This window comes from Nomascus leucogenys, chromosome 3 (genome assembly GCF_006542625.1).
Source record: "Nomascus leucogenys isolate Asia chromosome 3, Asia_NLE_v1, whole genome shotgun sequence".
Taxonomy (NCBI): Eukaryota; Metazoa; Chordata; class Mammalia; order Primates; family Hylobatidae; genus Nomascus; species Nomascus leucogenys.
In genome coordinates, this window is record NC_044383.1 from 95,748,065 (window position 1) to 95,764,610 (window position 16,546).

A 16,546-nucleotide genomic window follows, 5' to 3' on the forward strand; every position below is an offset into this window, starting at 1 on the left:
CAACATGGTGAAACCCCGTCTCTACTAAAAATACAAAAATTAGCTGGGCATGGTGACACACACCTGTAATTCCAGCTACTCGGGAGGCTGAGGTAGGAGAACTGCTTGAACCCGGGAGTTGGAGGTTGCAGTGAGCTGAAATGGAGCCATTGCACTCCAGCCTGGTGACAGAGCAAGACTCCGTCTCAAACACACACACACACACACACACACACACACACACACACACACACACACACACACACAATCTGGTCCCAGAACCAGTTCATTGGATTTTGAGACATCTTAATGCTTTGGGATACCAATGACCCCATTTCTCAGTTATTCATAAAGTACGTGATGATTCTTGGGTGCTGGGGGTTTGGGGTGTCCTTGAATATAACAATCAAAATAGCTCTCTGAGCAGTGCAGGCAGCATGGAGCCGAGGCCAGACCCCAGGATGTCTCTAAACCAGCTTCCTCCTCTATAAGATGAGGACTAAATACATTCTAAGTTCTCTTCTAGATCTGACTATTAGAAATATCACCAGGCCGGGCGCGGTGGCTCACGCTTGTAATCCCAGCACCTTGGGAGGCCGAGGCAGGCGGATCACGAGGTCAGGAGATTGAGACCACGGTGAAACCCCGTCTCTAATAAAAATACAAAAAAAAAAAAATTAGCTGGGCGTGGTGGCGGGCGCCTGTAGTCCCAGCTACTCGGAGAGGCTGAGGCAGGAGAATGGCATGAACCCGGGAGGCGGAGTTTGCAGTGAGCCGAGATTGCGCCACTGCACTCCAGCCTGGGCGACAGAGCAAGACTCCGTCTCAAAAAAAAAGAAATATCACCAAATATCACTAACCATGATTGGCCTGTTGTTATGATTGGCCATGTCTCTTCTTTCCTGTTCTGTACATAGCCTGGTAGTTGAGTATATGGGCTTTGGAGTGAAACAACCAGAATTCAGGCCCTGGCTCTGTCACTGCTAGCTGCATGACCTTAGACCTTAATTAGCCTCTCTGTAAAATGGGAATACTCACTCAAAGGCTTGCTCCTAGATTAAATGAAGTAATTCCTGTCTGACACCTTAGTGGCACTTAGTAATTGTGCAAGTGTTGGTTACTATACTTGCATACATGTGTTTAGCCCTTTATCTGTATTTCCTTTTGGCTACTTTCCAGCGTGAATGAGCTGAGGAAACACAGCCTTTCAGGAGCACAAAGTCACAGATGAAATTACTTTGGGTTTACTAAGAGCAGAGCTGGACTTGGTAGTAAAGCTCACAGGGCCCTCCTTCCTGCCTCTGGGTTGCTGCCTGGACCTGACATTGGGAGCTGGTGTCCCCTGCCCCAGCTACTGGTTGTTGCTGCTGCCCCAGCCCCAACACAAAGGGCATCAAGAGCACACAAGGGCCCTACTTTGGCACCTGACCCTATGCAGTTCTGTACCTTACACTGTCTTCTCCATGTGCCAGGGGATTTTTTCTTTCTCTCCCTTTCACCGCTGCCTGCAGCCTAGCCAAGCATCTTTCTAATCCCTTCCTGGGATAATGCGTCCTAGTGAACTGCCATCCATGTCCTCCAACACTTGCCTATTGTGAAGGAGAACCAGAGTGAGGCATGAGGCAAGTGGGGGAGACCCTAATTCCCAGGACTGGGGCGGGAGCAGGAGTGGGAAGGAAGCTTCTTTCCCAGGAAGTAGAGGAGGGGTTTGAGGGCACAGTCAGCTATCACCCATACTGCTAATGCTAAGCAGTAAAAGTCAGCCATATTCCCACTCCTTCCTCCGCTGTTGTCCAACTGGAGTCTCAAAGTGACCCAGGGGTCTTCTGCAGCAGCAGCCACAGCAGCATCCCTGCTGGTGCATCCTGCATAGGTGCACTCAAAGGGCACACTCTCTTTCCTTGCCATTAACGTGATTCCCCTAGGATTTTGCAACTTCTGAGAAATGAAGATTTTTTTCTAAATCAATTATTTTAGAAATGCTTAAGAAAAAAATGAAACCACTTGGCTCATAAAACTGTAAAATGTTGAGAAGAGGCCTGGCTAAAGGTAGCTTCATCAAGGTTTGAACTACTTCACGAGGACTGCTTTCACTCTCTCCATCTCTGGCTCTGAGGAGGCTGGGAGCAGAAAGGAAGCAAGGCTCTTTGAAAGCAAGATGGCAGCCACCTCTGTAGCTTCCGTCTGTTCATGCTCAGCATGGCAGGAGCAGGGTGTGGAGATGGGACAGTTAAAAAGAACTGGGCTCTGCCTGCACTGACTTGGGTCATGTTGCCAATTTTGAACAAATCGGTGGAGCCACAGCCTAAGATGCCTGGTTGGCTTAGGCCCAGCTTACCTGCTCCTCCACTGGAGTTGAGGGTTGGGTCAGCTCACTCTCTCCTCTCTGCAGCAACTGTTTTAAATCTGCCTTGTCTCCTCAGACCTTCATACACTCCCCCCAACCCCTCATCCTTTCATCTCCCACTTCACAGAGAAATTAGAAACCCTCAGACAGGAATGCCATCTTCTCCCTGTCTCCCAGCCCACCTACATCTGTACTCTGCTGCTTCTCCTTCCCTCCTGTGAACATGTAAAGGATGTCCCTTTTCTTCCCCAGGCCAATCCCTATGTAAAGGGCCCATCAGCTGCTACCTTCTCAGGGGCCTTGAACTATCTGCTTCTTTTCTACATACTTGCATTTCCCATCCATGCATCCCTCTAATCTTGCAACCAACAATTACTTATGACGTATATGCCAGGATCATAAAATTCACTGTAAAATAGCTCCCCCCGCCCCACCCCCTTGACGACATATTCCTTCCTCTGCCCCTAGTCTTTCTCTTCCCAGTCAGACTTCTTAAAAGAGCTGCCTAAACTCACTTTCGTGATTCACCTCACTTAATTTCTCTCAGGTTTTGCCATTCTCGACTTGTGGCTTCCAAATGTTGCTCACTACCTCATGGTCCAAGATGACTACTTAAGCTTTCTGGCCAATAGGAAGGAGGAAGGCAACAAAGAGGGCCCATCCCTCTCTTGAAGCTTGAGGAATGCTTCCTGGAAGTCACTTGTGACACTTCTGCATACATCCCATTGGCCAGCACTTAGCCCCAAGAACACACAAAGGAGACTGGGAAATGTAGTTGTTATTCTAGGATGCTGTGTGAACAAAAAATGTGAGGTCTATTTCTAAGACTTAGGGGAGATTCACAATTGGGGGCCAAGAATAGGTCTTTACCACACCACCAGCAATCTGATTTTTCTTACCACCATTTCATTGCAGTTGCTCTTGCCAATATCACCTTCACTTCTGTCTCCAAGTCCAAAGGACACTGCTGAATTCTCACTGATTTCGTCTCAGCAGCATTTGAAACAGCTGACCACACCCTTCTCCTAATTATTCCCCTGGCACTGCTCCTTGTGGTTTTTCTCTTCCTCTGGCTTCCTTTTCTAGTTCCTCCTACTGTAACCAACCTCTAAACATTGAAGTTGTTCAGGGATCTTTCTGTTTCTGGCCCCTTCTCCTCTCACCTCACATTGTCTCCAGATAATTGCATATTTCCCACAGCTTTAATCACTGTTTGCTAAGTCTACATCTGCAGCTCAAAACTCTCCTCTGAGCTGTAGACCCATATATCCAGTGAATAATGTCTACATTCGTCTCAGGCTCACAAGTTCAACAGGAATGGAACCCATCTTCCTATCCTGCCCCCTTCCTACTTTTGGGGTGGGGGAGATGCTCTTTCAGCAAATGGTAGTGCCAAATACCCAGTTGCTTAAGCCAGAAATTTGGGAGCTATTCTTTGTCACCCTGCAAATCTGGTTAATTCCCAACTCCTATTAATTTGAGTAGCTTTCAGTCCATCCGCTTCTACCTACCATAGTCCAAGTCTCTCGTCACCTCCTTCACTTTTACTTGGTCATGTGACTATTGGGCAAAAAACTCTCTCCAAGTTTTGACATATTTGCTCAAAATTGATGAAGCTGAAAAATAAGCTGAGTTAGATGCCAATTTTAAGCCCTAAATTTTATGAATTAAATCTAGGTACAGGAATTTGAGGTTATAGTGAGCTATAATCGTGCCACTGCACTCCAGCCTGGGCAACAGAGTGAGGCCCCCCCTCTCAAAAAAATAAAAAATCAAAATAATCTAGGTTTATCCATTGCAACCAGAGATATAATTTAACATTTTTAACTTTATAGACCTTATATTCCAGGCTCAATACTCCCCAACTTCTGTCTCCACATCATCCAGATACTCCCAGCAACGCTTTTTAAAGACTAATCTCAAAGGCAGTAAAATAACAAGATGGATTCAAAGGCCACAGACTCTAAGTAATAATAAGATTGATTTACATGCATTAAACAATAAAGCCTTACAATTTGATTTCATGGTTTTTGGGTCACTTCAGACTTACATTAGAAAAATTATATATCAGGAGCTTATGTAGATGCCTTGAATCTGGATAAGAAAATTCTGATGTTGAAATAATCCTATAATAGCACCTTCTAAATTACAAGTCAATAAATGGGTGTGGAATCAGTACCAACACCTTGCTGTGTTCCATCTCTGAATTTCTTTTTTCCCCCAATCATCTTCAACAATTAACTAGCAGCATCAGACTCCTTATCTGAGTTCCCCAACAGAGCAGAAATAGTTTCGGAAGTCATTTTAAAACACGTGAGAAATCTATCCTTCCAAGAAAATTCTTGGGATGCAGATTAGCACGTATTTGAAGAACTCGTAAAATGTTTGTTTTTAGTTTATGTAAAACAACACATACTTCCTCTTCCACTGCCTTTCTACTGCTTTAGTAAATATTTTACTCTTTGCTCCATTTTCTTTCAGAATCCCTTCTAGAGATTCACATATCTAATCAACACATTTAAGAACTCCTGGCTGGGCACGGTGGCTCACGCCTGTAATCCCAGCACTCTGGGAGGCCGAGGCAGGCAGATCACCTGAGGCCAGGAGTTTGAGACCAGCCTGGCCAACATGGTGAAACACTGTCTCTATGAAAAATACAAAAATTAGCTGGGCGTAGTGGCGGGCACCTGTAATCCCAGGTACTCGGGAGGCTGAGGAAGGAGAACCGCTTGAACCTGGGAGGCAGAGGTTGCGGTGATCTGAGATTGCACCATTGCACTCCAGCCTGGGCAACAAGAGCGAGACTTCATCTCAAAAAAAAAAAAAAAAAAAAAAAAAAAAAAAAAAAAAAATATTCTTTCCCATTACCTGATGAAAAATTAAGAGGAAAAGATTTAATCATTCCTTCAGAGAAAAGTATGCCATTCCAAGTCATTCGATGGTGTAATTCTGCAGCTGATGGTCTAGTTATAAGGATCAAAAGTTTCAAGATTTCTAAACATGCAGTTAAGAAGGGGGAAAGACAGGTTGGGAAGATACCCAAACACCATCTTGACCAAGTGAGGGCCACATTACTAATGTCCACCATTTGCTTGACTCACCAATCTCTGTGCAGTCATCTTTCTTGAAAATGTGAAATTGTATGTCTATGTTTCTGCAAAAGCCTTTTTCAAAAAGAAGCAAAGTTCACTTTGTATGTGTAGGATCACAAGGGCTTTCAACAATCACTTCATCTCCATTTCACCCTGAAAGCTGTAAGTACCATGGGGGTGTTGGTGATCGTGACTTGTTGAAAAGGCTGCTAAGCAGATAAGTGCATTAGTGAAGATTTATTATATTTGAGAGTTTCAGAAGGGTGATGGTCTAAGGCTAATTGATGAACATTGCCCTACCAAATAAATAAAGCCTACAATGAAATGTCTTGTGGCCCACTGGCCCAGTGGCTGTGTACAATATGGGAACCCCAAGCAAAAAACCTCAAGGCCAGGGAAGGTACACAGTTAGCTGGAACTTCTTCAGATCTCAGGTCTGACTTCTCAAGCAAGGCCTATGAGACAAGTCAGATAAATACTGATTGAAGAGGAATTTATACATGGCTGAAATGTAAGAATACAGTTAATTTTCTAAAAATTAGCCCTGCACTAACACAAATGACAAAAAGTTAAGGAATTTTTAGATTACTTGAAATATGAGCTGTGGTTTCTTACTTAACTGGAAATGGCTTTCCATTGATGGATTCATTCTTGACCAATTCCCTTTAGGACAAGTGGCAAAATACAGACAAGAAGGCATACTATATGGCCTAACCCAGACTGAATCAATGATCTTGGTCTCATTAATAAGTGACTTTTTATGATGCTATAACAAGAATTATTCACCGTGTTCTTAATAAACACCGATATCTACTTATATTACAGGTACCTATTAAACACAAAAAAAGGATTGACGAAGTTTTCCTACCCAATATGGCAGAAAATCTTCAACTGACAGCTTTTCAGGTTCAAACAGCTCCATCCAGATTCCCATTTAGAGCTGACTGGTGATCGTATCTTCTTTTTCCAACCTTTATTTCTATGAGTATTTGAATGAATAAAAATGACTCCAAATGCCATTAAACCTCTTATTTAATTTTATGTATGAAATTCTCTTGTCTGTACTTGGAAGACAGGGTTGAAGGACTAAGATGATTACATCTTGAACCAACCCCAGGTGAAGCAGGGGTTGGTCCTAGACTTTAAAACCTAAGCATTGATTTGCATTTCTACAAGCTAGCCTTTGCCTCTGGTCAACCAGCAGCCTCTCAATACGAATTCTAGAGTTAGTGGGTAGACAGGACAGCTAAGATGGCGGCCCGTGCTTCTAAGCAGTGTTTACTAACAAGTGAAAAACCAAAGTATGTTAATAGAGATCAACAGACAAATGAACGTCAAAGCATTTGTTTCACTTAGAAAACAAATTTGCCATCCTCTATTAATCTTTTCATTCTTCCTATAAATGCCAGACTTCCTCAGACTTTAGTATAAAGTCCTAACCCAAGTCCTTTGTTCAGACAAGAAAATCTGTATTGTGTAAAGCAATTAATAAACAGATGAATGGAACAGAGAAACATATTTACATGCATAAATTTATATATGATATACATGGCGTTTCAAACTAAAGAGAACGTGGAGGTTATTTAGAATAAATTAAATCATCACCTTACCCCATACACTATAAATTCCAAATGGACTAAAGATCTAAATGCACATACATACACACGACACACATGCACAAACTGATTTTTTAAACAATATAAAAGCCAATAGGAAAATTGATAACTCTGATATCAGAAAACTTCAGTATGATAAAATACTGTATCAGTTATCAACTTATATCTCAGCTCCAAATTCATTCTTTATTGTCTGTTCTGCAATAACAAATATGGACCCTATAAATATTTCCTCTTTGCCAACTGGCAAGAAGTTAAGCTTTGTCAGTAGAGGTTGCTGGAGGGACCCTGTAGGAGGTGGCAGGGTTTTTTTCCAGGTTACCTTGTGCTCCTCTAGGCAGGCTCTTGCAGTGTGCATGGCTTCTGCAGCACCAGGTTCTTGTAGTATATACAGCTTCTGCGGTGCCTGGCTCCAGTGATGCATGTAGCTCCATGGTAGAGTGTCACTTGCATGGCACCTCCTGTGACGGGTCCCCTCCAGCACCCCTTTGAGTAGCTTTGCAGTCTCGGTGAATTTCCCAGCCATCCAGTAAGCTTTGGCCAGATCCTCTCCAATGAGGTCTGGATCTCAGCCCTGAAGGGTAGTGGCTGGTCCCTACATCCGCTATCCTTGTATTCTTTAGAGTTCTCTTTATTGCTTACAAGCAGTATGCCAATCCTTTGTTATAGTTAATAATTCTTTATATCAAACTTTCCCTGTTTGAATTACTGTGTGCTTTCTATCTCCCGACTGGCCCATGACTGAGACAGAACTGGTACCAGGAGCAGGGTGTTCCCAGAGGATAGACCTGCTATGGTTTGAGTGTTTGTCCTCTCCAAAACTCATGTTAAAATTTAATCCCCAATGTGGCAGTACTGAAAGGTGAGACCTTTAAGAGGTGATTGGGTCATGAGGACTCTGCCTTTATGAATCGATTAATCCATTCATGGATTGGATTTGTGGGTTGTTAAATTAATGGACTATCATGGGAGTGGGACTGGTGGCTTTATAAGGAAGGAAGACTTGGGCTAGCATGCTCAGCTCCCTCACCATGTGACGCCCTGTGCTGCCTCAGGTCTCTGTGGAGGGTCCCCCCCAGCAAGAAGGCTCTTACCAGACATGCCTCCTCAACCTTAGGTTTCCCAGCCTCCATAACTTTAAGAAATAAATTCCTTTTCTTCACAAATTTCCCCATTTCAGGTATTATGTTATAAGCAACAGAAAATGTACTGAAACAGAACACAGATGGAACTTGGGATTTGGTTGGCTGCAACCTTAGGCTTGAACACAGTGCTGAGCCAACAGGAAATTGGAATGTTAGTATTCTTTGCATGTAGTGGCATCACAATCACGTTATTACCTGTGGCAGATTGTGCTGAAGTACCTGCTGAAGCATGTGCCTTTAGGAGCCTAAATTGCTACTACATTGACTATCATGGTAGTCATGTTGACTACAGAGACTGTGGTGTGAGGTGGATTTTTTTGAATGCACTTCAGCACTTCTGGAAGAAAATGGCAAGTCATGACCTTTAATTCTAGGCTTAATTCATGGTCTGAAACCAGAGAACTTCCATGATACCCCTAAAAGTATCTCTTATTTCTCAGTCACAGGGATAATATTGCTAAAAATCAAGCACAAATTTTTATTAGGGGCATGCTAAATTACAATGACAGTTGTATTTATAAGCTCATCAAATTTCTCATTGCCATTGAGATGGGCCCTGTGATTTCAATGAAGAAAATGCAATTCCAAAGTAGAAGAGCGAAGTGGCAGGCTTTAACTGGCAAAGACAAGGTGGGCACATCCATTATAAAGGGCAACAGGGATGTATCAGTAGTCAGAATCCCTTGGCCTGCAGAGATCTTTGGTAGTTAATGTGTCCCCAGGTATGAAATCATACGAAATCATAGATTGCTTAATGTATGTAACAGAAATTGCTTAATGTATATAACATTGCTTAATGTATGTAACAGAAAATTGCTTAATGTATATAACAGAAAAATCTATAGGTCTAGTAGCCAAAACTTGAGTCACCACAGTGAAGAGTCACAGCCCCTGATCCAGGTTCCAATTGACAGACCAGAGGCCCTTGACCAAAGGGGAGGATGGATCTCCTTGAGGAAGGACCCTTTCACTGCTGCAGGTTCATGTTATATATCTTCTTCCAAACCGTTCCCTAAGGGACCTGCAATCATTTTCTTAAATTACTGTTCTTCAGAGAAAAGAAAATATCCAGACATTTTGGTGGTTACTAGACCCAGGGCCTAAATTAATGCTAATTCTTGTTCCCAAAACACCACTGTGGCTTACCAGACAAAATGAAGGCTTACAGTGGTAAGGTGCTATAGAAGGAGTCATAGCTCAGGTCTGAATTACAGTGGACCAAATTGGCACATGGACCCACCCTGTGACTACTTCCCCAGTTTCTGAGTGAATAATTAGAATAAATATAATTAACAATATGAAGAATTTCCATATTGGTTTTTTGACATATGAGCTAAGAATCAATTATGGTAGGAAGGGATTACTGGAAGCCCCTGGAACTTTCCCTATCAAAAAAGCAAACCAGAAGCAATACCATAACCCTGGGGAAATGGCCCTGGGCATTAATGCCACCATCAAAGACTTGAAAGCAGCAAGAGTGATGATAACCATCCCTTCTTCATTTAACTCACCACTCTGGCCTGTGCAGAAAACAGATCTTAGAAAACAACTAGGGAGTATCAGTTCCACATCTTAATGAGGTGGTGATTTCAATTGCAGCTGCTGTCACAGACTTATTATCTTTACTGCAACAAATATGCTCCTGGGACTTGACATGCAGTTATTTCCTTAAAGCCTTTTGTACCATGAGAGGCAGTGTGCTTTTACCTGGCAAAGCCACAGTGTATCTTTATAGTCTTGCCTCAAAGCTTTGTCAGTTCTCCTTCTCTCTGCCATGATATAGTCCACAGAGACTTTGTTCATCATGATATTCCACACAGTATCACATTGGTCCACTACACTGATGACATTATGCTGACTAGAAATAATGGGCAGGATGTGGCAAGTACTTAGGTGCTTAATAAAACATACAAAAACTAAAAGGTGAAAGAAAAATCCCGTAATTCAGAAACTCAGTGAAGTTTCTAGGGGTTCAATGATTTGGAACAAATTAAAATATCCCCTTCCAAAATGAAAGATAAGTTGCTGCACTTCACCTGTGTACCATGATTAAAAAGACATGATGCTTGGTAGGTCATTTTGAATTTTGAAGGCAACATATACTTTATTCAATGTGCTATTTCAGCCCATCTAGAGTCACCCATAAGATTATCATTTTTGAGTGGGTACTAGAGCAAGAAAAGGCTCTATTGCAAGTTTGAGTTACAGCACAAGATGCTCTACCATGTGGGTCTTATGATCCAGCAGATCCAATGATACTGAAAGTATCACGGCCTATAGGGATATTGTGTGGAGCCTCTTTTAGCACCAGTAGGAGAATCATGGGGAAGAAAACCCATGTCTTCTGAAGATTACTACTCTGCTTTTAAGAAACCGTTGTCTTACTACTGTGCCTTGGTGGAGACTGAATACCTAACCATAGGATGGCAGGGGATCATGGGGCCTGAGCTTGCCATCATAATGTGGATGGTAGCTAGCCTAGTCATGAACTTGGACATGCAAAGCAGCAATCTATCATCAGACAGAAATGGTGCACAATAGACTTAGCTTGCTTTAGCAGGTCTGAAGACAGAAGTAGCATAGCTTGCTTCAACGGTTGGCTCAGACTCTTTCAACACCAACTCCTCTTTCATTGCCTTCTCTCCCTCAACCCATACCTATGGTCTCCTGGGGGTTGTTCTAACCAATTGACCAAGAAAGAAAAAAAATCAAGTCTGGTTTACAGATTGGTCTGCATATGTTGGTTTCATGCAAAAGTGGATAGCTAAAGCACTATAGCCCCACCCAAGGGCCACCCTGAAGGACAGTGGTCAAAAGAAAAAAAATCCTCCCAGTGAACAGAACTTCAAGTAATACCTTTGGTTGGCCACTTGTCTCAACTGAGAGATGGCCATAAGTACAGACTTATACTAATTAATGGGTAGCTGCCGATGGCTTGGCTAGATAGGGACTTGGAAGAAACAGGTCTGGAAGGCTGGTGACAAGGAAGTCTGGGAATCATCTGTGGATGGACCTCTGGGAACGGGCACAGACTAAAGATATTTGTGCCCTAGGTTAATGCCTACTGATATGGTTTGGCTCTGTGTCCCCACCCAAATATCATCTTGTAGCTCCCATAATTCTCACGTGTTGTAGAAGGGACCCAGTGGGAGACGACTGAATCATGGGGAAGGGGTGTTTCCCATGCTGTTCTTGTGATAGTGAATAAGTCTCATGAGATCTGGTTTTAAAAACGGGAGTTTCTCTGCACAAGCTCTCTCTTTGCCTGCTGCCATCTATGTAAGATGTGACTTGCTCTTCCTTGCCTTCTGCCATGATTGTGAGGCCTCCCCAGCCATGTGGAATAACTGTAAGCCTGTTAAATCTTTCTTTTGTAAAGTGCCCAGTCTCAGGTATGTCTATCAGCAGCTTCGGACTAATACACCCACCAAAGGGCATCCATAGCAGAGGAGGCTCTTATTAATCAAGTTGACAAAACAATGTGCTGAGGTTATCAGTTACATTAATTATAATCTCAGTGCACATTCCCCAGCTACTATACCACTTGCTCAATGGGTCCATAAATAATGCAGCCACAGTAGCAGGGATAGAGGCTGTGTGTGGGCTCAACATCGGGGGATTCCCCTTACCAAGGCTGACAGGCACTACTGCCAACTGCCCAATCTGTCAAGAGCCAAGACCAATATTGAGGCTGCAATATGGCACCAATTCCATGGGTAACAGCCATCTACCTGGTGGCAAGTTGACTACATCAGATCTTTTCCATCATGTAGGGGGCAGAGATTCATCTTCACTGGAATAGACACGTATTCTGGATATGGATTCCCTTTCCTGCCCATAATGCTTCTGCCAGTACTACTATCCAATCCACCTACTCACAAAATGCCTTGTCCACCACCATGGCATTTCCCATAGCATTGCTTCTAAGCATGGAATCAGTTTCCCAGCAAATGAAATGCTGCAATGAGTTCATGCCTATGAAATTAACATACTCCAAAACCCAGAAGTGGTTAATCTAATTGAAAGGTGGAATGGTTCACTCAATACCCACTTATGATGATAGCTGGCAGATACCACAGTGAAGGATGGAGTTCCACATGACAGTACATGCTTTGAGCCAGAGTATACAGTTCTAGGAATCACAGGGTGGAAGTGGGAGTGGCTCCTTTCATGATTATACTTCTTACTTTAGCAAACTCAAGCTTGCTGGTTTGGCAGTCTTAGTTCCCAGGGGATCCTTCAATCAGAGATACAACACTTGTTCCACTGATGTAGGATCTAAGACAAGATTGCCATCTGGGTTTCTGACACCACTGAACCAATAAGGAACAAAAGTAGTGTAACTATACTGGCAGGAATGATCAATCCTGATTACCAGAGTGAGTGTATTGCTAGTACACAATGGAGGCAAAAAGGACTATTTCTGGAACACAGGAGATTCTCTGGGTGCCTGAGTATTCCCACATCCAATAGTAAAGGCTCATGAAAAATTACAGCAACCAAAACAGGTAGCACAGGAGGACTCAAGATTCTTCGCTGAGGTTCTGGCCAAGGGCAAAATAAATCTCAAATAGGGAGTTAAAAGAGGTTGAAGGTTTGTAGAAATGACGGCTATAGTAGCTTTGAATGTTTTCCATTTTCCTCTTGTATTTATTCATATGTTCTAACCATTTTCACTTTCTCCTTCCATTTTAACTTAATATACACGGTTTTAGAGGTTAAATTGACAATTCGGTTTATTATTTTTTGAGACAGAATCTTGCTCTATCGCCTAGACTGGAATGCAGTGGCACAATCTCAGCTCACTGCAACCTCTGCCTACCAGGTTCAAGTGATTCTCCTGACTCAGCCTCCCGAGTAGCTGAGATTACAGGTGTCTGCCACTATGCCCAGCTAATTTGTGTATTTTTAGTAGAGATGGGATTTCACCATGTTGGCCAGGTTGGTCTCAAACTCCCGACCTTCAGTGATCCGCCCAAGACAGATTGGTCTGGATGCGGGGCTGCAGTGCTTTAGCATTCCACTTTTAGATGAAACCAATGTATCATGCAGACCAATCTATCTCGACCTCTGAAAGTGCTGGGATTACAGGCGTGAGCCACCGCACTGGCCACAATCAGTCTTTTGATAACAGAGCAATTGGTGGAACAGTGACAGAACTTGAGTAATTCATATAGCCAACAATGGATACAATGACTGCTGGTACTGGGCTTCTCGTGTTGGGGAAAGGGAGCAAACGTGACTTATAAGGAAGTATAGCTGTATCTTGTTAGATGGAAATGTAGAGCTGTTCCAATGTTGTTCAGAAGCGTCAAAGTGTGTAGATGGGCAAATGTGGAAGTTGAGTAGCCAAAGGGGTGGACTGTGACTATTACCAACTTCTTGCCTCAGCTCCCAATCCACCTCTCATTGCCTGCTCTGTGATAATGACGCTGGACCATATGACGATTTCTCCTTTATACACAAGGCTGGGGAAAAGGTTTAGAAAAAACAGTACTTGCAGCTCACACAAAGCTAGGAGTTGAGCCTGGTCCTTCCTACTAAGCCACACTAGAAAGCCTCCTCAGAGTCTGGCCTCAGTATTGGGGAAGCAGCATGATGTTTTGTAAGGGCACTGGCAGGATGCTGGAGGGATTTCTCTTCCTGGCTCTGGTTTGCTCCACTAGGGAGACACCCTCAGTGCCCTGCTCCAGCAGCTCACAACTTTACAGTGGAATGCCACTAGTGTGGCAACCTCCTATGTATGGCTTACCCCTCACCACCTTGGATGACTTCCCAGAAGATTGCCACTGGTGTGACAAACATGGATGGCTTCCTTGGCACTCTCTCAGATGGATTTGCACCTACCATGAGCTTCACCCAGAGGGCCAGGACTGCATGCTCGCTAATCAGTTCTGAAATTCAGCTTGAGGGAGTGGGTGGTGGCTGCTTCCTACATCTGCTATCTCTGTATTCTTTAAAGTTCTTTTTTGGGTAGGCGAGGTGGCTCACGCCTGTAATCCCAGCACTTTGGGAGGCTGAGGTGGGTGGATCACTTGAGGTCAGAAGTTCGAGATCAGTCTGACCAACATGGTGAAACCCTATCTCTACTAAAAATACAAAAAAATTAGCCAGGCATGGTGGCTCATACCTATAATCCCAGCCACTCGGGAGGCTGAGGCAGGAAAATTGCTTCAATCTGGGAGGTGGAGGTTGCAGTGAGCTGTCATCGTGCCACTGCACTCCAGCCTCCAGCCTGGGCAACAGAGCAAGACTCCGTCTCAAAAAATAAATAAATAAATAAAAAATAAAAAAAGTTCTTTTTACTGCTTCACAAATTTCTTAAAATTCTGCAGATAATATGCCTCATCACTGCAAACCACTGTTATAGCTAATATCTCTTCATATCAAACTTTTCCTGTTCATATTGTGTGGCTTGTCTCCTGATTGTACGCTGGTTGACACAAACCATTATCAGAGACACAAACTTGAATTTTTTTTTTTTTTTTTTTTAAACGGAGTCTCACTCTGTTGCCCAGGCTAGAGTGCAGTGGCACAATCTCGGCTCACTGCAAGCTCCGCCTCCCGGGTTGACACCATTCTCCTGCCTCAGCCTCTCCAGCAGCTGGGACTATAGGTGCACGCCGCGACACCCAGCTAATTTTTTCTATTTTTAGTAGAGATGGGATTTCACCGTGTTAGCCAGGACGGTCTCGATCTCCTGACCTTGTGATCTGCCTGCCTCGGCCTCCCAAAGTTCTGGGATTACAGGTGTGAGCCACCGCACCCAGCCAAGAAAGTATTTTTTGAAATCTATTCACCATGGATTAGCAGCCAGCATATTTTCAGATTAAAACAAAACAAAAACCCCTACAAATTGATAAGAAAAAAAAAGAAAAATAAATGATTCACCAAGGAAATCATTCCACTCACCAGAATATTAAAATTTAAAAACTTTTCGGATACCAAGTGATCTGCTGCTGGTGAGAAGTGGAAAGCAATCTCTGTGAAAATGCTCAGTGTGGAAACCCTATGAAGCAGCTTTCCATGCCTCCATTTCTACTCTGGAGGAAGTCACACATAAACAAGGTGGCAGGTACAAAGATGGTCCGTAAAACTGTTGCTATGAACTAAAAACTGCAAAAAGCTTGTCTTTCAACAGGTAAATACCTGTGTCAATTATGGTATCCATACTACATATACCAACACAGAAATTAAGAATTTGGTATAGCCCATTCAGGACATAGGCATGGACAAAGACTTCATGACTAAAACACCAAAAGCAATGGCAACAAAAGCCAAATAGACAAATGGGATCTAATTAAACTAAAGAGTTTCTGCACAGCAAAAGAAACTACCATCAGAGTGAACAGGCAACCTACAGAATAGGATAAAATTTTTGCAATCTACCCATCTGACAAAGGGCTAATATCCAGAATCTACAAAGAACTTAAATAAATTTACAAGAAAAAAACCCCATCAAAAAGTGGGCAAAGGGTATGAACAGACACTTCTCAAAAGAAGACATTTATGCAGCCAACAGACATGAAAAAATGCTCATCACTGGTCATCAGAGAAATGCAAATCAAAACCACAATGAGATACCATCTCACACCAGTTAGAATGGCCATCATTAAAAAGTCAGGAAACAACAGATGCTGGAGAGGATGTGGAGAAATAGAAACGCTTTTACACTGTTGGTGGGAGTGTAAATTAGTTCAACCATTGTGGAAGGCAGTGTGGCAATTCCTCAAGGATCTAGAACTAGAAATACCATTTGACACAGCCATCCCATCACTGGGTATACACCCAAAGGATTATAAATCATGCTGCTATAAAGAACATGCACACCTATGTTTATTATGGCACTATTCACAATAGCAAAGACTTGGAACCAACCCAAATGCCCATCAATAACAGACTGGATAAAGAAAATGTGGCACATACATATCATGGAATACTACGCAGCCATTAAAAAAGGATGAGTTCATGTCCTCTGCAGGGACATGGATGAAATTGGAAACCATCATTCTCAGCAAAACAGAAAACAAGAAAAGAAAACCAAACACTGCATGTTCTCATAAGTTGAACAATGAGAACACATGGACACAGGGAGGGGAACATCACACATTGGGGCCTATTGGGGTATGGGGGCTGGGGGAGGGATAGCGTTAGGAGAAACATCTAATGTAAACAACAAGTTGATGGGTGCACCAAACCAACACAGCACACGTATACCTATGTAACAAACCTGCAAGTTGTACATATGTACCCAAGAATGTAAAAAAAAAAAAAAAAAAAAAAAAAAATTTGGTATAGCCACATACACTACCTTTGAAAGATCTCCAAAAAGTGAATGAACATTACAGGATAAAAAAAAATCTACAT

At 42.9% G+C, this 16,546-nt stretch overlaps 1 protein-coding gene across 1 annotated transcript in view; it reads left to right on the forward strand.

Moving 5' to 3' along the window:
* LOC100601315 (coiled-coil domain-containing protein 162-like) overlaps positions 1-6,369 on the forward strand; it is a 47,942-nt gene extending 41,573 nt beyond the window's left edge. Inside the window, 2 exon segments of the mRNA XM_012505884.2 lie at positions 4,162-4,288; positions 6,243-6,369. Coding sequence (XP_012361338.2) covers positions 4,162-4,288; positions 6,243-6,369 — 254 coding nt within the window.
* The last annotated feature ends 10,177 nt before the right edge of the window (positions 6,370-16,546 follow it).